Below are 20543 nucleotides of genomic sequence, written 5' to 3' on the forward strand. Positions count from 1 at the left end.
CATTTTCTAAATATTTCTTGCTGGCTTTCAGAAACACAATTCATTTTTATATGTTGATTTTTTAATTAACAAGCATACTTTGCTAACATTATTAATTTGCTAACTTATGGGTAAAGTCTTTTGGTTATTTTACATATACAAAAATATCATCTGCAAATAATGATAGTTTTGTTTCTTTCACTTCTTTTCACTTCCTGCCTTACTGTGCAGGCTCTGATCATAAATATGATGTTGAACAGACATGAGGGTAATGAACATCATCATCTTGATCGGAATCTCCAAGGGTTAATTAAACTTTATGTGATGTTTTCTGTGGGGTTTGGGGGGTATTTCTGTTAGGCTTAGGGAGTCCTTCTAATTTGCTAAAAATTACTACCATGAATAAAGACTAAAATTTATTTAGTGCTTTTTATCTATTATGATGGTAAGATTTTTCTCTTTTAATATGTTATTGCAGTGAATTACATTAATTGATTTTCTTTTTTTTATTATTATACTTTAGGTTTTAGGGTACATGTGCACAATGTGCAGGTTTGTTACATATGTATCCATGTGCCATATTGATTTCCTGCACCCATTAACTCGTCATTTAGCATTAGGTATATCCCCTAATGCTGTCCCTCCCCCCTCCCCCAACCCCACAACAGTCCCTGGAGTGTGATGTTCCCTTTCCTGTGTCCATGAGTTCTCATTGTTCAATTCCCACCTATGAGTGAGAACATGCGTTGTTTGGTTTTTTGTCCTTGCGATAGTTTACTGAGAATGATGGTTTCCAGTTTCATCCATGTCCCTACAAAGGACATGAACTCATCATTTTTTATGGCTGCATAGTATTCCATGGTGTATATGTGCCACATTTTCTTAATCCAGTCTATCGTTGTTGGACATTTGGGTTGGTTCCAACTCTTTGCTATTGTGAATAGTGCCGCAATAAACATACGTGTGCATGTGTCTTTATAGCAGCATGATTTATACTCCTTTGGGTATATACCCAGTAATGGGATGGCTGGGTCAAATGGTATTTCTAGTTCTAGATCCCTGAGGAATCGCCACACTGACTTCCACAATGGTTGAACTAGTTTACAGTCCCACCAACAGTGTAAAAGTGTTCCTATTTCTCTACATCCTCTCCAGCACCTGTTGTTTCCTGTTTTTTTTAATGATGGCCATTCTAACTGGTGTGAGATGGTATCTCACTGTGGTTTTGATTTGCATTTCTCTGATGGCCAGTGATGATGAGCATTTCTTCATGTGTTTTTTGGCTGCATAAATGTCTTCTTTTGAGAAGTGTCTGTTCATGTCCTTTGCCCACTTTTTGATGGGGTTGTTTGTTTTTTTCTTGTAAATTTGTTTGAGTTCATTGTAGATATTAGCCCTTTGTCAGATGAGTAGGTTGTGAAAATTTTCTCCCATTCTGTAGGTTGCCTGTTCACTCTGATGGTAGTTTCTTTTGCTGTGCAGAAGCTCTTTAGTTTAATTAGATCCCATTTGTCAATTTTGGCTTTTGTTGCCATTGCTTTTGGTGTTTTAGACATGAAGTCCTTGCCCACGCCTATGTCCTGAATGGTATTGCCTAGGTTTTCTTGTAGGATTTTAATGGTTTTAGGTCTAACATTTAAGTCTTTAATCCATCTTGAATTAATTTTTGTATAAGGTGTAAGGAAGGGATCCAGTTTCAGCTTTCTACATATGGCTAGCCAGTTTTCCCAGCACCATTTATTAAATAGGGAATCCTTTCCCCATTTCTTGTTTTTGTCAGGTTTGTCAAAGATCAGATAGTTGTAGATATGCGGCATCATTTCTGAGGGCTCTGTTCTGTTCCATTGATCTATGTCTCTGTTGTGGTACCAGTACCATGCTGTTTTGGTTACTGTAGCCTTGTAGTATAGTTTGAAGTCAGGTAGCGTGATGCCTCCAGCTTTGTTCTTTTGGCTTAGGATTGACTTGGCGATGCAGGCTCTTTTTTGGTTCCATATGAACTTTAAAGTAGTTTTTTCCAATTCTGTGAAGAAAGTCATTGGTAGCTTGATGGGGATGGCATTGAATCTATAAATTACCTTGGGCAGTATGGCCATTTTCAGGATATTGATTCTTCCAACCCATGAGCATGGAATGTTCTTCCATTTGTTTGTATCCTCTTTTATTTCATTGAGCAGTGGTTTGTAGTTCTCCTTGAAGAGGTCCTTCACATCCCTTGTAAGTTGGATTCCTAGGTATTTTATTCTCTTTGAAGCAATTGTGAATGAGAGTTCACTGATGATTTGGCTCTCTGTTTGTCTGTGATTGGTGTACAAGAATGCTTGTGATTTTTGTACATTGATTTTGTATCCTGAGACTTTGCTGAAGTTGCTAATCAGCTTAAGGAGATTTTGGGCTGAGACAATGGGGTTTTCTAGATATACAATCATGTCATCTGCAAACAGGGACAGTTTGACTTCCTCTTTTCCTAATTGAATACCCTTTATTTCCTTCTCCTGCCTGATCGCTCTGGCCAGAACTTCCAGCACTATGTTGAATAGGAGCGGTGAGAGAGGGCATCCCTGTCTTGTGCCAGTTTTCAGAGGCAATGCTTCCAGTTTTTGCCCATTCAGTATGATATTGGCTGTGGGTTTGTCATAGATAGCTCTTATTATTTTGAGATACATCCCATCAATACCTAATTTATTGATAGTTTTTAGCATGAAGGGTTGTTGAATTTTGTCGAAGGCCTTTTCTGCGTCTATTGAGATAATCATGTGGTTTTTGTCTTTGGTTCATTAATTGATTTTCTAATATTAACCCATGTATTCTCAACAGGGTGATATTATCCCCAAGGGGGCTAAAAATAGTTCTTGAGTAGGGCAAATAAATTGCAATTTTTATTGTATACAGAATAGCTATAATATATAGATATACAGTACAAAAGGAAACATATATTTGTAGCATTAAAATTTCAAAAACTTTTACTTTGCAAAAACTCTGTGAAAAGGATGAAAAGACAAATTATAGACTGGGAGAAAATATTTGCAAACCACAGCCAACAAAGGACTAGTATCAGGCCAGGCACAGTGGCTCATGCCTGTAATCCCAGCACTTTGGAAGGCCAAGGCAGGTGGATCACTTGAGCCCGGGAGTTTGAGACCAGCCTGGGCAACATAGTGAAACCCCATGCCTATGAAAATACGAAAAATTAACTAGGCATAGTAGTGCGCACCTGTAGTTCCAGCTACTCTGGAGGCTGAGGTGGGTGGATCGCTTGAACCAGGGAGGTGGAGGTTACAGTGGGCTGAGATGGCAGCACTCCACTCCAACCTGGACAACAGAGTGAAACACTGTCTCAGAATAAAAACAAAAGGACTAGTATCTAGAATATATAGAAAAATCTCAAAACCCAACAGTAAAAAGTTCCCATTAAAAAAATGGACTAGGCCAGGTGTTGTGGCTTACGCCTGTAATCCCAGCACTTTGGGAGGCCAAGGTGGGTGTTCACCTGAGGTCGGGAGTTCGAGACCAGCCTGACCAACATGGTGAAACACCGTCTCTACTAAAAATACAAAATTAGCCGGGCGTGGTGGCACATGCTTGTAATTCCAGCTACTTGGGTGGCTGAGGCAGGAGAATTGCTTGAACCCAGGAAGTGGTGGTTGTGGTGAGCTGAGATCACGCCATTGCACTCCAGCCTGGGCAACAAGAATGAAACTCCATCTTCCAAAAAAAAAAACAGAAAAATGAGCTAAAGAAATAAACATATGTTTCACCAAAGAGAGTATATCAAGATAGTAAGTAATCACATGAAAAGATATTCAATATCATTATCCATTAGGGAAATACAAATTAAAATGATCCTTTCACTGCACATCTATTAGAATAACTGAAATAAAAAGTAATGGTAAGACTAAATGCTAGTGAGGATGCCAAGAGATTGGATCATTCATGCATTGCTGGTGGGAATATAAAATGGTACAACCACTTTGGAAAACAGTTTGGTGGTTTCTTATGAAACTAAACATGCAATTACCATATGACCCAGCAATTGCACTCTTGGACTTTATCCCAGAGAAATGGAAACTTATGTTCATACAAAAACCTGTACACAAATGTTTATAGCAGCTTTATTCATAATAGCTAAGAACCAAAAACAGCCTAAATGCCCTTTGATGGGGAAAGAAGGAAACTAACTGTGATATATGTATACCATGGACTACTACTCAGCAATAAAAAGGAATGAACTACTGGTACATGCAACAACTCAGATGAAGCTCAAAGGCATTAAGCTGAGTAATAAAAGCCAGTCCTAAAAAGTTGTATAATGCATGATTCCATTTATATTGCAGTCTTGAAATGACAAAATTATAGAAATGAAAAACAGATTAGTGGTTGTCAAAGGTTAGGAACAGAGCATGGAGATGGAGGCAAGGTAGGAGGGAAGTGGGCATGCTTATAAAAGTGCAGCATGAAAGATCTTTGCAGTGATGGAACTGCTCTGTATCTTGCCTGTGGTGGATACATGAACCTACACATTGATAACATTGCATAGAACTAGATACACACACACACACACCCCCAAGTACATGTAAAACTGGGGAAATCTGAATAAGATTGGTGGATTGTATTAATGTCAGTTTTCTGATTGTAATATTCTACTAGAGGAGGGGAATTCAAGAGAGAGTGATTAGGGGAAAAAATGTACAAGAAGTTTCCTTAGGGGGACAATAATGAGAAAAAGGTTGAGAAACACTGTTAAACCAACCTTATATAAATTGGATAACTCAGTTTAGTCATTATATAATTCTCCTTTTCACAGATCACTGAATTCTCTTTGATAATTTGTTTGGGATTCTTTTACCTATGTCCATGATTGAGATTATTCTGTAATTCTCCTTTTAGAGACTTTACATGTAAATTGGGTATATATTGTCAGGTTTTGGTGTCTAACCTTACAAATGCTAACCTTATAAAATGAGTAGATGAGTGGCCTTTCTTCTTGTGTACTCTGGAGTAGTTAGCGGAAAATTAAAAAAATTTTTTTTTCCCTTAACGTTTGATAGAACTTTTCAGTAAAAGCACCTGGCCTGACGTTTTTCTGGTGGGAAGATTTTAAGTCTTGGTTCACTTTATTTCAAGGTTATTGGACAAGTCAGGTTTTTAACTTTCGTCTTGAATCAGTTTTGAAAAGTTATATTTTGTTAGGATTTCTATAGTTTTATTCGTGTTTATGTGTTGGTATAAAGACATTTATTATTTCCCTTCATTTCCTTCTAGTCTTTGTAATTGTGTACGCTTTTCATTCCTACTGTTATTTGACATTAATTCTATTAGTCTTCTCTAAGAACATTTTATCTGTGTATTTTAAAATTTTTTAAATAGGCGCGCCTCGTGCACGCGCACAGCCACGTGACCCCGTGACGACCAACGGGCGCGCCGGGATTTGGGGGGATAAAGCGCGGCCCCGCGCACAGTTGCGGCGGGAGAGCGGCGGGGCTGAGAGCGTGACTCGCCCGCTCCGCGCCGCCTGCCCGTCCCGCCCGCGCAGCCATGTCCGAGGAGAAGCCCAAGGAGGGCGTGAAGACAGAGAATGACCACATCAACCTGAAGGTGGCCGGGCAGGAGGGCTCTGTGGTGCAGTTCAAGATCAAGAGGCACACACCGCTGAGCAAGCTGATGAAGGCCTACTGCGAGAGGCAGGGCTTGTCAGTGAGACTGATTAGATTCAGGTTCGACGGGCAACCAATTAATGAAACCGACACTCCAGCACAGCTGGAGATGGAGGACGAGGACACCATCGACGTGTTCCAGCAGCAGACAGGAGGTGCGCCGGAGAGCAGCCTGGCAGGGCACAGTTTCTAGAGGGCCTGTCCCCAGCCCGGGCCATCCGTCCTCGCATTGCTGTTGAATGGTGAGCACGTGACCATGCCGACCACAAAGGCGTCTGCGGAAACTCGAGGACGTTCACCACAATGATTTTCCTCTCTTTGATGTACTTCAAGTGCAACTCAAAACTATATCTGCAGGGATGGATCTGTAACTTAAATTGGGCCAATCAGAATTGTTATCTTTGTTCAGGTAAAATGAGTTGCAAGGTATTTTGGGTTTTTTTGTGTGTTCATTTGTGTTCCCCGCCCCCCAAAACATTTTTTTAACCCCAAAATTATAGCCTGAATGTTCGCTTTTAGTCTGGCCAGGGATCTGACTCCTGAGTTGGTTGCCTCTCCCCTGCTCACTCCAGTCACATAGAGAATTGGTGTTTCCCGCAGTGGGGATGCAGCTGTTGGACAGGTATTGGGGGCAAGGTGGGTAGGGAGGACAGACTGTCACTTGCTGTTACAGGCACAGGTGATTAAAATGCTAAATATTGCAAATTTAAGCTTTGTCAGTATATGGAAAAGTTGAAGGGAAAATACTGGAATGCTTCTTCAAAGGTTAAAAAATAACCGAGTCTTTTGGTAGTTTGACCCCACATGCTCTCTGGCCCTCAAGCATGTAACCTCGGGGTCTGAGGCCCAGGACCCACCCCCTGCCACCCCTCCCACCCCACTCCCTGCCCAGTACCTGGCGTTGGTACACAGGCAAGGATTGGCACAACCAAAATTGGCTTTTTTCTTCCTCTTAATATTGAAGAAATTCCCACATTTCTCATTTGGTAATGGTGTTGTGGCCTCAGATTTCTTCTAGTATTTGCTTCTGATGAATAATTATGGTCTATACATTAAAAAGTAAGATTAAGTATTGCTGAATTTGCAGTTACGTTGTCGTATATAAGAGCTACTTCCAAGTGTGGTTACAAATGAACCCATGGAATGATGACTTCATGTTCTTCTCGTGGGTTTGTGCCGTGCTGCTTTCCAAATATGTACTGAATTTATGCATTAGTCTGGTGATTTCAGCTCTGTGAAATATTTTGGGATCTATACCAATTAAACATCTTCATAGTTCTGCCTATTGTCCTTCCCTGAGGCTCCATTGCTGCTTGGTGGCCATTCTCTGCCTTTTTGTAGTCACCTGAACAACGACCCATCATCTCTTGCTTGCTTGAAATCTTGCTGAAATGTTCTCATTTCCTGTTTGCTGTATGGGTTCAGGTGGGATGTTTGTTGGCTCTGTTGTGTTTATTCACCAATTTGTACATTATTTGTTGTCCTTTACTAATGTAAACAGTAAATATAGTTTGGTATTCTGTCAAAAAAATTTTTTTTAAAATAATTTATGCTTTTATATTTATTATTTCCTTTTTCTAACATTCTCTGATTTATTTTGCTCTACTTTTGTATCTTAATAAGTTGGGAGCTTATTGTATTAAGTTTCAGTTGTCTTCTAATATAAGCTGACAATACTGCTTACATATATTCTTAAAATTTTCACATACAGTATTTTCATTATTGCTTGATTCAAAATATTTCTTAATATTTATTAAGATTTCTTCTTTGGCCAGTGAATTATTTAGAAGTATGTTTCTTAATTTTTAAATTTTTCAAATTGTTTTTTATCTAGTGTAGACAACTAGATAGTAGTTAACCAGACAACTAGTTAGATAACTAGATACTTAATTGTATCGTAACCAGTATTTGTGGTCTGTATACCAATTTTTTGAAATTTGTTCCAGCTTGCTTCATGTCAAGTGATAGCATGTTATCACTTACCAAAAAATTCTTGGTGTTATTATAAAAAAATATGCATTCTTCACCGGTCGAGTGTAATGTTCTGTGATCATTAGATCAGCATGTTCATTTTGTTGTTTAAAGCTTCCGTTTGCTTGCTGATATTTTTGCTTGCTTGATATGTCAATAACTGAGAGATGTATTTTAACATCTTCCATTATGATGATGGACATTTCTTACTTTCTTACAGTTCTGTCAATTTTTGCATTAATAATTTTGAGGCTATATTATTAAATATATCCAAGTTTAGGATTATTATATTTCTGATGAATTGTACTTTTTGTCATTTTGTTGTAAAGTCTATCCATAATATATAACTATATCAACTTTCTTTTCATTAATGTTTTATCTTATGTGGCTTTCCCATCCCTTTACTTTCATCGTTGATAATCCTTTATATTTTAGATATATTTTTTGGGCATACCATGTTAAATTTCATTTGTTAATTCAACCTGACAGTCTTTTTATCTTGAATGCTTAGTCCATTTATGTTTATTTTTAAGTACTGATATAGTTTTATTTCTAACCTCTTACATTTCTTTCATTTCACCTTTCTTTCCTCCTTTAAGGATATTTATAGTTTTTGTTTGTCTAAATTGTCTTTATTTTTTTCCCTTGTTCTGTGAAGATATTTCACTGGGTATGTAATTCTAACTTCATAGTTATTTTTCTGTCTACACATTGAAGTGCACCTTGGCTTCTCCTGCTCTGGAAAGAGGTGGTAGTCAGTCTAAACATTCTTCGTTTGAAGGTAATGTGTATTTTCTCTTTGATGGCTGTTAAGATCTTCTCTTTGTTTTTGGTCTTACGTAGTTTTGGTGTCTATTTGTAGATTTATTTTTAGTTACCCTGCTTGAGATGCCTTGGAATTTCTAATCTGACAAGTAAAATCTTTCATAAATTCTAGAGAATTTTCAACCAGTATTTTTTCAAATATTGCCCCTCTACCATTTTCTTTCTCCTCTCCTTAGGAACTCAGATTAGATGTCTGTGAGACTGTCTCACACTGCCCTCCGTGTGTCTTCATCCCTCTTTCGTATTTTCATCTTTTTGTCTATGTTATCCATTCAATTTTGTATTTACTGTAGTATAGTTTTTCTTCTCTGGAAGTTTATTTAGTTCTTTTTCAATTGTACATGCTCCTTTTTCATATTTTTAATTTCTATTTCCTTAAACAGATTAAACATAGTTGTGTTTTTTGCTCAACAATTCTCGTGTCTGAAAATTCTTTGCAAATCTCATTCTGCCTGTTCACCCCACCCACCCACACACTTTGCTGGTTCTTGTTCATGGTAACTTGATTTCTAATGCATTTTGTGATTTATTTATTTATTATTTATTATTTTTTCTACCATGTGCACATCAACTTAGGAACATTCTGTCTGAGGAGGCTGGTTTGAAGGTATCTTCCTTCAGAAAGGATTATTGGCCAGGCGTGGTGGCTCACGCCTGTAATCCTAAGACTTTGGGAGGCAGAGGCGGGCAGATGGATCACTTGAGGTCAGGAGTTCAAGACCAGCCTGGCCAACATCGTGAAACCCGTCTCTACTAAAAATAAAAATAAAAATTGGCCGGGCATGGTGGCGGGAGCCTGCAGTCCCAGCTACTTGGGAGGCTAAAACATGAGAATCACTTGAGCCCGGGAGGTGGAGATTGCAGTGAGCTGGGATTGCACCTCTGCACTCCAGCCTGGGCAGCAAAGCGAGACTCTGTCTCAAAAAAAAAAAAAAAAAAAAAAAAAGGCATTATTATAGTATTTGCTTTTCCTGGATGCCTGAGGCTACTAACCTGGAAGTACTTAAACTAGTCTCAACTTGGAGGTTTTTCAGACCACACAAGTACTTTTAGCTGTACACCCCTATGTGAAAAAGTTTGTGGTTATTAATTCTCAGGAGATATTTTTTCCTCTATTCTTCACGCAATCCTAAGGCAGACAATTTTCTTTGCTATCTCCAGCTACGGGTGGAGGTTATTTCCAACTTACCCTTTAAGCCTTTTAGGAATTCTCACTTTATGCATCAGCTCTTCTGTTCCCCATCTTCGGTTGGCCCTAGGTTCCTTATCATTTGCCTTCTTCATAAGAGGTTTGGAAAACTCAAGAGTCTGGTTTGTTCAGAATCTTGAGAGTGAAAATCAGCTTGTGTCCTATGTTTACTCTTTTGGGGTTGCAGCTTTCACTCGGCCTCTGATGATTCTTTGTTGCTCACCCTGTGATGCATTTTAAATAATGTTATTACATTTTACAAATATTTTAATTTCATTTCCATAGTAGTTTAAAGTATCTAAACCACCATACTATAGGAAATGGCATCATATAGCAAGCTTTTATGAATTTGGCTTTGCTTTTTACTTTTGGTTGGTTTATAAAAAAATTTTATTTTTTCTTCTTTTTTAGTATTTTATTTTTTTTCTATGTTTAGGGTGGGGGTTATAGATACCAGTCCAATTTTAATATTCTGTATTTAGTATAGACTGTTATGGAATGATTTGTGGTGCTTCTGTTGATATAACCAACAAATATTTGTTGAATGCCTGCCTTATACCAGGCACTATTCCAGGAATGGGGGTGTGGAAGTGAACATAATAGACAAAAATCCCTGCCCCCTCAAGGAGCTTGGATTCTAGTATGGAAGACGGGCGTGTAGTACATTAGACAGTGATAACACTAAGGAAAAATAAAGCAGGGAAGGGGACCCGGCATCTTTGGAGAGAATAGCTCAGGAATATGCAGAAAGGGTGACATTTTTAAAGAAAAGAGGATATGAACAATAAGCACTCCAGAAAAAGGACCTAAATGCTTTACAAATGCCTAAGAGAATAAGGAATGAAAAATTTTATATTTATACTATTGGAAGCATTGATGTTTATTCTTTCTTCTCTCTTAAATCTCAGTTTTTCTTTTTCTACTTGTTTTGGTTTTCCCGGCAGGAGAACTGACTTTATCATCTTGGGCAAGTTTCTTAATGTCTTTGAGTTAAAATAAGACTACTGCCTATCTCTCAGGATAGACGGATGAAACAAGACATTTGTAAAATACCTGACATTTGATGGGTACTCAATACATGGTAGTTTCTCTTGTTTTCATTCTTCCTGTCTTATCTAGGCTATTTTCAGCACTTGTTTCAGTACCTGTTGGTAAATGTGCAATTGCAATGATATGTTTCTTTTTTTTTTTTTTTTTTTGAGATAGAGTTTCTCTCTTGTTGTCCAGGCTGGAGTGCAATGGCGCGATCTCACTGCGACACCCACCTCCTGGATTCAAGCGATTCTTGTGTGTTAGCCTCCCAAGTAGCTGGGATTACAGGTGCCCGCCACCATGCCCAGCTAATTTTTGTATTTTTTTTTAGTAGATTCGGGGTTTCGCCATGTTGGCAGGCTGGTCTTGAACTCCTGACCTCAGGTGATCCACCCCCCCTCGGCTTTCCAAAGTCCTGGGATTACAGGCGTGAGCCACCGTGCCCGGCCCCCATCGGCTTTCCAAAGTTCTGGGATTACAGGTGTGAGCCACCGTGCCCGGCCCCCCTCGGCTTTCCAAAGTCCTGGGATTACAGGCATGAGCCACCGTGCCCGGTCGTAATGATATGATTCTTATGCAGCACCGTGGAGACAGCATGTGATAGGAAATTAACTAAAGACAAATTAGAAGAATTCGAAAGTTTCAAATTTGAAAGATTTTAAAAATCCTTTCAAAAGTAGTTTTTAAAGTCTGATTTGGTTCTCAAGGCTAAGGAGATAAAGCCAAGCTTCGTACATTTTCCCCTTAAAGGTATTTTTCATTGTATTGCAGCAGGTTGGCAGCCTCAATAAATCTCCATTTGTATATGTGACAGTCAGCAGAATCTCCAGTTACAGTCAACCCAAAGCAAGCAGGGGCATGCCACATACATGTTCATATATAGTTACATATCTACTCTTTATCCTTTAACCTAAACTGGCTCTAATGTTTCAGTGTAAATTGATGAGTTTTTTTGTGCCACTAAAAATGGAGGAAATGTAACAGTAAGGGTGAAACTGCAAGATTCCTGTAGTTTGGGTTTGAAAGAAGCAGAAATCTAAGTTAAGAAGTAAAATTAGGCCCTGAAGTAATTTGTGTTCCTTTAGTGATATTTTCTTTGATTGGAGAGTCCTGGGACCTTACTTTTCTTTTCTTTTCTTTTTTTTTTTTTTTTTTTTGAGACGGAGTCTCATTCTGTTGCCCAGGCTGGAGTGCGGTGGCGTGATCTCTGCTCGCTGCAAGCTCTGCCTCCCAGGTTCATGCCATTCTTCTGCCTCAGCCTCCTGAATAGCTGGGACTACAGGCGCCTGCCACTATGCCTGGCTAATTTTTTGTATTTTTAGTAGAGACGGGGTTTTACCGTGTTAGCCAGGATGGTCCCGATCTCCTGACCTTGTGATCCGCCCACCTCAGCCTCCCAAAGTGCTGGGATTACAGGCGTGAGCCACCACACCCAGCCGGGACCTTACTTTTCATACTGGTTTTGATACTGACTCACCATGGGGTCTCAGTCAATCAGTTTTTCCTGTCTGTGTCATGAGTGATACTCTCCATACAAGACTTCCTTGCCTCATATGACTGTTGAGATTTCATATGATGTGAGTAACATTAAAGTAAGATAAGCACTAAAGATAAAGTACAACTATTTATGTTGTATGCTTTTGGTTTTTGGTCTCTCCCCAGCCCTACCATTGACCATGCCCTGCTGGACATGCCCTTCCTTTGACTCCCTGGGGAGATGCCCTCTGACTTCTGAGAGCAGCTGGACCACCCATTCTGAAGACACCAGCAGTCCTAGCTTTGGATGTTCATATACAGACCTACAGCTCATCAATGCTGAGGAGCAGACGAGTGGCCAGGTTTCTGGGGCTGACTCGACTGGTAAGATGGAGCTCTAAGCCACAGGGCTTTGCAAATCACTTTGGTGTACCCAGGTCCACTTTAAAGTCCTTTTAAAAATCGCTGCAGCTGGCTTCCTTTGCAGAATGAGTTCAAGTGTTGTTATCCAGTCAAAAAGCTAGAACCCAAAGTGGCTGGAAATTGCTTTGGGGAAGATGTATGCACAAATTGGATCCTTGGTTGGCAGATTATTCATACTCGGCAACCATTTGACGGTGTATCTTAATATGTTGTTTTCTGATTGTTTGGTATAAATACCATTCTCTGTCAATTTATTTTCTCCTGGGATTACTGAACTGTGTGTAAATATGCACAAGGCTGAATCTTTCATCCTACTACCCATGCATCTTGCCTTTTCAGTAAGAGGGAGGTAGATTTAAGCAGAGAAAACAAATGTTATGTGAAACAGAATGAGAATCAAGACTCAGCCACTGTGTCCAGACTATAAATCATTTTGCACTTAAGTGTTTATTCTGTTGTGCCTTGGTTGAGTGATACATCAATCGGCAATGCACTATGTCTCATTTATTAAACTTTCCAGTGGCGTAAGATGGAATGCTGGCTTTCTTTGCAGGTGGAATGTGGGTCTGTTAACAAGTGCTGAATTACAGGCAAGGTTTGGGAATGGCATTGGAAAGATACTTGGCATTGCAAAGATGTTCTTGGTGTTTTGGTTATTTGGCCCAAGAGATTGGTTTCTTCTGAAAGTGATGAAGTTACTGCTTGTTTCTCTGTGGATGAAATTACCCAGTGTGTTGACAACATTTGTTTTTCCTCCTCAATGTTGTTCAGAGTTTCTAGATCATTTTTAAGCTTTGGATGTTTGCCCTCATGCTATGTGCCATTGAATTCTACAAGTATAAAGAGGGATCTGTCTTGCAGACTGAAGGGTTCAGGCAGGATTTGGTTTGGTATTTGATAATGTTGCAGAGAATCCTAGTTTGTCATGGACCCCCTTTGTCTTCAGAAGCTGTGGTTCTTTGTAGCATTTTGTTTTCACAGACACTCCTTCAGTTCTGGTTTGTCTCCGTGGCTGATGATCTTGGTCGGTGGCTGAAATATGCCCCCACAGCCCCATTTCCACAGTGGGGGCATCTCATGGATGCGAGCACACCTTCAGCAGCTGAGGCTGTTAGGAAGAGAGGCTGAGCTTGCCTCCCTGCTTCACTTTTCATTGCTCTGGGCCCCCTGTCTAGGCCTTTCCAGGGAGGAGGGTCATATGCATTGGTTCAGAGTACCCAGACTCCAGAGCCAGACTGCTCAGGTTCAAACCCTGATTCTGCACTGACCAGCTGTGTGACCTCAAACAGGATCCTTACTATCAGATGACTCCATTTCCTCATCTGAAAAATGGGTATACCTCACCAAGTTGTTATCAGCTCCAAATGAGACGGTTTATGTAGAATAACTCACGTGATGCTTGACACAGAATAAGTGGCCATTAGGGTTGAAACAAGTTCTTTTTCCTGCTGCAAGGTTCTTGTTACTTTGGAGAGGGGCCCCTTGCTGAAGGAAAAGCCAAGATCTCTAGGCTGAGGCTGTTTTTTCGTTGCTTAATCTACTTTCTTATTAGATGAAAGTTGCTTTAATTCTTGGAGGTTCAAGTAATGAAAATCAGAGCCCTAGCCTGAACTAGACATTATTAGTCTGCCTCCGCAGCTTATAATTATTTTTAACATCTCCTTGTTCTAAAGTTATTCTAACAGTGTTACAGTTTGCATCAAGAAAACCTCCTCCTCTGTTTTGGTTGGGGTCCTGGCAGGAAGCAGGTGGTGCCCTAAAAAGGTTTATCTGGAGAGAGCTTAATGAAGGGACCACCTACAGAGGAAGCAAGCGCTGGAATCATAGAAGAGGGCTGCCCAACAGGAGCTATGGTGACAGAAAGGACAGAACCACTGCAGAGATTTGACCAAGCAGGGAGATAGGGAGGAATAAATTCCCAGATCTGGTGCTGGTGTTTCCAACTGGTAGATCCTAGCCTGAGGCCAAAGGACATGAAGCCCTGGGGAAGCAGCCCACAGAGGTCAGTCACCAGAGCAAACAGAGTGGATCTGAGGTTGGAAGTGGGGAACAGGTGTGTTGGAATAGCCAGCACAGTTGATCTTCACCAGGAACTAACTGGCCCCTATGCCAGAGTTTACACCAGAGACTCAAAGGCAAATCTGGGACTAGAGAATGAGGAGGGATGCTCTTATTCAACAAGAGGCAGTTTCCATGGCTACAAGGAGGGTAGAGGTATGGCCTTTTGGCAACCATCCTCTTTTTTGTTTGTTTGTTTGTTTTTGAGATGGAGTCTCGCTCTGTCACCCAGGCTGGAGTGCGATGGTGCAATCTCGGCTCACTGCAACCTCTGCCTCCTGGGCTCAAGTGATTTTCCTGCCTCAGCCTCCCAAGTAGCTGGAATTACAGGTGTGTGCCCACGCCTGGCTAATTTTTGTTATTTTAGTAGAGGCAGGGTTTCGCCATGTTGGTCAGGCTGATCTCAAACTCCTGACCTCAGGTGATCTGCCTGCCTTGGCCTCTCAAAGTGCTAGGATTACAAGCGTGAGCCACCACGCCTGGCCCCATCCCCTTTTATAGTAGTAATAGTTATAGCTAGCACTTACTGAATGTCTGCTGTATGCCAGCATATGGGGTATATGATCTGTGGCTTTTACAGCAATCTTGCAAGGCAGGTGTCATTCTCCCCATTTCCTAGTTGACACTGAGTCTGAGAAAGGTAAAGCAACTTGTTAAGAGAACACCACGGAGAAATGGATGACCTGAATTTCAGTGAAACTTCCAAACCCTTTTCTAGCCATTTCCCAAACCTGGCAGTGCCCCAAGTCACCGTAGTTATTTATTTGCTGTGTTACCCCCCAGAACTTCCATACAGTTATGTATAGAGGATGCATACAAGCATATATACATATTTTGCCTTGGGGGCTTATTTTTAACGTAAATAGGGCCAAGGGATTTAAAACAAGATGTGTAGCAGGCAGAGCTTGAGGATAAAGTCCGTATGTCCATGTCCTTGACAGATATGAATGCTTACAGATAACTGCTATGTGCCCACAGTATTATGTTCTATAAACAAGTTTCTGGACATTTTACTTTGAAATCTCCCTATTCTTTAGTAATCAAGCTAGGACCCAGGATGGCCCAGGTGCTAGGGAATGCTTCCATCTGCTTTGACAATGCAGTCTTCCTTCACATCTCACCTCCAGCCGCCCTCCAGGCCCAGAGGTGACAGGTAGTATATCTCCGTGAGCCTGGGAAATGAGAGGCAGTGAAGTGAGTCCTTGGAGAGCAGCTCTGCAGGCCAATGGAGACAGTGTCTGGATGCATCCTGAGCTGTAGTAACCCATGAGTCTCTTCCTGAACATCCTGACGTGTGCAATCAGGGTAGAGCTCTGGCGTTGAAACGTCTTTAACTCATCCTGGGTCCCAGAATAGAAGGAGGAGAAGGAAAGACAAAGTTTAGGAGAATGAACACGTATTTTTCAACCTGTGACATTTATCCATTTAAAAATGCTTTCATTTGTCCAGGCGTGGTGGCTCGTGCCTGTATTCCCAGCACTTTGGGAGGCTGAGGTGGGTGGATCACTTGAAGCTAGGAGTTTGAGACCAGCTGGCCAACATGGTGAAACCCCGTCTCTACTAAAAGTACAAAAATTAGCTGGGCATGGTGGCGCGCCTGTAATTCCAGCTACTTAAGAAGCTGAGGCAGGAGAATTGCTTGAACCCAGGAGGCGGAGGCTGCAGTGAGCCAAGATCGTGCCACCGCACTCCAGCCTGGCTGACAGAGTGAGATTTGGTCTCAAAAAAAAAAATGGAAGAAAAAAATGCTTTCATATGAGCTATTGGGAGCTTCAAGGATATCTGTACACATTGGAAAGCCCTCCAGCCAAGTGATGCCCTGCCCTCTGCCTGGCACCAGGCTTGTGGCAGTGCCAACCTCTGGGAGAGCCCTGCTTTGAGGCTGGATGGTTCCAGTTGGGTAAACTGAATCCCCCTGGGGTTATGGGGCAGATTCCCATCAGTCTGTCCTCCGGGTAAGTCATTTCTTCAGAGCTTTACTTTCTTATCTGTAAAATGGAACTGAGCAATCCTGCTCAGTCAGGGTGACAGGGTATATATGAAGGTGTTTCGTACAGTGCAAAGTGCTGTAGGAATAAAAAAATCTTAATTTGACATCTCTCTGCCTCATTTCCATTTGATATGGGACATAAGGATAATTACTATCGACTCCTCTGTTACCCCCAAAGAGAGCTGTTGCTCAAACTATAGCATGTGGAATGAGATCTAAGAAGGGCTTTGCATTTCTCAGCAGCAAGCAGTAAATACAGAGACGCTGTGGGGAGTTCGGTATGATTGGTTTCTGTGCCTGGGGAACCTTGGGAGGAACCACCTTGGGGAGACGTTTGTCATTGTCCTCCCCCCCACCCTCGCTGTGCCCTTTAGAATTGCAGAGGGTGGTAGAGGGTGAAGAGCTCCTTGGAATTGCAGCCTCATCTGGAGCTCCCTCAGCTGAGCTGGGCTCTCCCTGGCAGCACAGTGTGTCAGGGTAACCACAGGGCACCTCATGTTCAGTGATTCATCTCTTCTTTGGAGAGGGATTACAGTGCTCCGGGCCCAGCCTATTTGCCTTGGCCCCCTTGCTTGGTAGTGGGCTGCCGAGAGCAGAGCCACAGCCTCCTCCCTGTCATCTGTGGCAGAGTTCTGCAGGGATTTGGCAGCCCCGCAGGGCAATCCAGTTCCCAGCATAATCGTGGAGGGAAAGACTCTGTGATCAGCCTACACTTTATTCTCATTTTCTCACCGAGGGGATAATTAGTAGGAAGGCAAACAAATCCCCTTACCTTGGTTAAATCACAGGGTGCGGGGGGGCAGAGCTGGAGAGTAGTGTTGATGTTAGCTCTGAGGTCCGCTCTCAAGAGCAAATGGCAGGAGAATTGTTAATAGGCAAGATCCCAAACAACATTTCACTCCTCTCTTACCCCTCATCTCCACAGGAGTCTCCTTTGTCTAGACAAGGTGGGCACACCCTGCCATTTTCACCAGTCAGGGTAGCTCTGTAATGCCACTAGGTTCACATGGGTTGGTGAACAGTAAGAGGGTCGAGGGAATAAAAGCAAACCTTCTGCCTTTGAAGTTCATTCCAACCAGGGAAGAGAAAATAATGTAAAGCTTGCACACAAGCTGCCCTTAAGTAGTAGTCTTTGGTTTGGGTTCTTTTTTTTATTTTTTAATTTTTTTATTTTGAGACAGAGTCTTGCTCTGTCACCCAGGCTAGAGTGCAATGGCATAGTCTCGGCTCACTGCACCCTCCACCTTCCGAGTTCAAGTGATCCTCCCATCTCAGCCTCCTGAGTAGCTGGGACCACCGGCACGTGCCACCATGTCTGGCTAATTTTTGTATTTTTAGTAGAGACGGGGTTTCACTGTGTTGGCCAGGTTGGTCTCGAACTCCTAACCTCAAGTGATCTGCCCACTTCGGCCTCCCAAAGTGCTGGGATTAAAGCCATGAGCCACTGCACCTGTCCAGGCTCTCTTTTATGCATAAGAAAAGTATAGATTTAAGTGTAGGATTAGAGTGCTGAGATATGTGTAAACTGAGGATGTCAAGACTGGATGAAGCACATAGCAGGTATTTAACAATTGTTTACTGTACCCTTGAATGGATAGCTTGAGACTGCAGGTGGTTGTGTGCCAAACCCCTATCAACTCTAGTGGGGATGGCACCAGGTTCACGAGGCTGAAGAAGAGACCCAAGGCCAGCAAACAAGACATGGGCCTTTACTGGAGGCTTACATACAGGGAAGAGAGTCCAGTGGCGGGAGACTGGACAGGAGAACAGCAACCACTTGCAAGAAGCATGCAGTTTATATAGCATTTTCAGTTAGCACCATTTTGCTAGCAACCTCCACCTGGCAACCTTTATTCAACCCAGAACTTAGGGCCTGTATAGCCTGTGTTCCATGGGATGGGCTGGGGGCTCAGATGTTCCTCATAGACAAGGAACAAATCCCCAAGTTGGCTACGCCAGGATTCATTAGCTCAGCACACACGTTCATGTGCGTCTGCCATACAGGGTCCTTCTCAGGCTGTGCTTATGTTATTGCTATCAGGTGGATTTACCATACAGGTGGCTAAAATCATCTGCATCCCTGACGTTTGTATCCCACTTGAACTTAAGAGTCCAGCATTTTCCGAAGTGTGTCCCATGCAGACGGCCAAAAAGATCCAGATGCTGGGGCCAGTGTATTAGGTCACGCTGTGCCCCCTTTGTTGGAGATTTATAACATGTATTAGCTTATTAAAGACTTTGACAATTCCTGAAATTATATGTACATATATGTATAATTTATATACATGTATATGTATATGTATACACACACATCTGTATACAAATGTAGCTTTTCATTAATCTCTACTGCCTACTTGGTCAGATCGTGGTGTACAGAAACCCAAACATACATAAATTGGCAAAGCTGACTTGGAAGTGCATGCCGTTTTAGCAGTGTTTTCTAACACTGCTAAAGTGTTAGAAAGCTAGAGAAACCAGAAAGAAATATTTTGACAAACTACCTGTATTAGTTAACTTTATAAAGTTAGCCTTACTTTGTCTCTTGCTCTGCTGAACCTCTTGGCCTTTTTAAAAAATATTAAATTCTAGATTCAGCAGACTCAAAACTGTATTTTGCCAAACTTTCTTTGTATTTAAAACCTCATAGGCTTTAAAACAAATTTAGACCAGATGTTCTTGATTCATTTGCATTTAACGGATCACAGTGGACTTCTGCCAGAGCAGTAGGATATCCCTAGAGACTTTGAACTCAGTGTCTTTTTCTCAGAAACAAGTGTTTGTATTCCATTTGGATTTTAGAGTCCAGCATTTCCCAAAGGGTGTCCGAAAGTGATTTCCCAAAGTGAGTAGAGAGTTGTGGCCTAGGGAACCTCAATTTTTGTGACAACAACTTTTTAGACACTCAGAAAGGTTCTCTTGTCATTATTTAATAAGATCATCACCTGGGCTGCATGTCTCTGTACAAGATATAACATGTTTCTCTGTTGCCCATTTTGCTGTAATCCTGCTGCAGCTCGTAGCGCTCCAAACCAGAGTGGAGGGCCCAGATTCGCAGATAAAGAGTGATTACCATTGTGCTTGATGGGATTACAGGAAATTTTTGTTGTTCTTAAGGTGCATCTCTATTTTATGATATTTTTAAACCTTGAATATATTTTGCTTGGAAAACAAAAACAAGTTAACTAATTTTTAAAATTCTTTCTCCTAGCTACAAACGTCAGAGATGCTCATCTTCTTCCTGAACAATATTTTCCTTCCTCAAAATGGAAGAATAGCAGAGCAGTTTTTTTAAAACAAATCACATCTTTTCACTCTTTCATTAACAAATTTGGCCTCATTTCTGTTCTTATGTATTTTTGTCTTCATTTGTTGTGCATTTTAGATTTTAATCCTTATTAAAACCAAAAAACTCTAATGATTGCTTTGTTTGAAGCTTTTTCCAGGAGGTTCAAAAGTTTCTCAGAAACACATATATTGAGTTCCTACCATTTGTCAGTTATTGAGAATACAAAGAAAAGTAAGCTATGTGATATTTTCCCATGAGGAAGTGATAATCTGCAAACAGTTTTTTTGCCATTAAAATGATTTTTATATATGATTTTTAAAATTGTTTCTATGTGTAATTGTTTCTACTATGTGCCAGGAATGTCCTATATACTTTATACATATATTATCTCACTTAATCTTCACAATTTAAAAGTACAGATTATCCCATTTTATGAATGCAGAAACAACAGCAAAGAGGTTAAATGATTTGGCAAAAGTCACACAAATAAAAAAGGTAGCTGGGATTCAACCCAAGTCTCTTTGCTGGGCTCACCCTGTCCTGTGCCTGGTATACTGTGGGAGGCTGGTGTTTGTGAACACAGTCGCTTGCCGGAAGGAGCAATTATAGAGAGCCTTCCCCAGATGCAGTGCTGCCTCCGCTGCATTTCCCAGGAGCAAT

General features: G+C 41.2%; 1 protein-coding gene and 1 pseudogene across 4 annotated transcripts in view; both read left to right on the forward strand.

The window, feature by feature from the left end:
- STON2 (stonin 2) overlaps positions 1-20543 on the forward strand; it is a 173890-nt gene that overhangs the window by 57987 nt on the left and 95360 nt on the right. For all 3 annotated transcript variants that reach the window (XM_030804175.1, XM_030804178.1, XM_030804177.1), the window contains exon 4: positions 12313-12510. In XM_030804175.1, coding sequence (XP_030660035.1) covers positions 12313-12510 — 198 coding nt within the window. The remainder of the gene's footprint in view (positions 1-12312; positions 12511-20543) is intronic.
- Positions 5437-6918, forward strand: LOC100581457 (annotated as a pseudogene). The gene has a single exon (XR_004028052.1). The product of XR_004028052.1 is annotated as a small ubiquitin-related modifier 3 pseudogene (transcript).

The sequence above is a fragment of the Nomascus leucogenys genome, chromosome 22a (genome assembly GCF_006542625.1).
Source record: "Nomascus leucogenys isolate Asia chromosome 22a, Asia_NLE_v1, whole genome shotgun sequence".
In the NCBI taxonomy this organism is placed as follows: Eukaryota; Metazoa; Chordata; class Mammalia; order Primates; family Hylobatidae; genus Nomascus; species Nomascus leucogenys.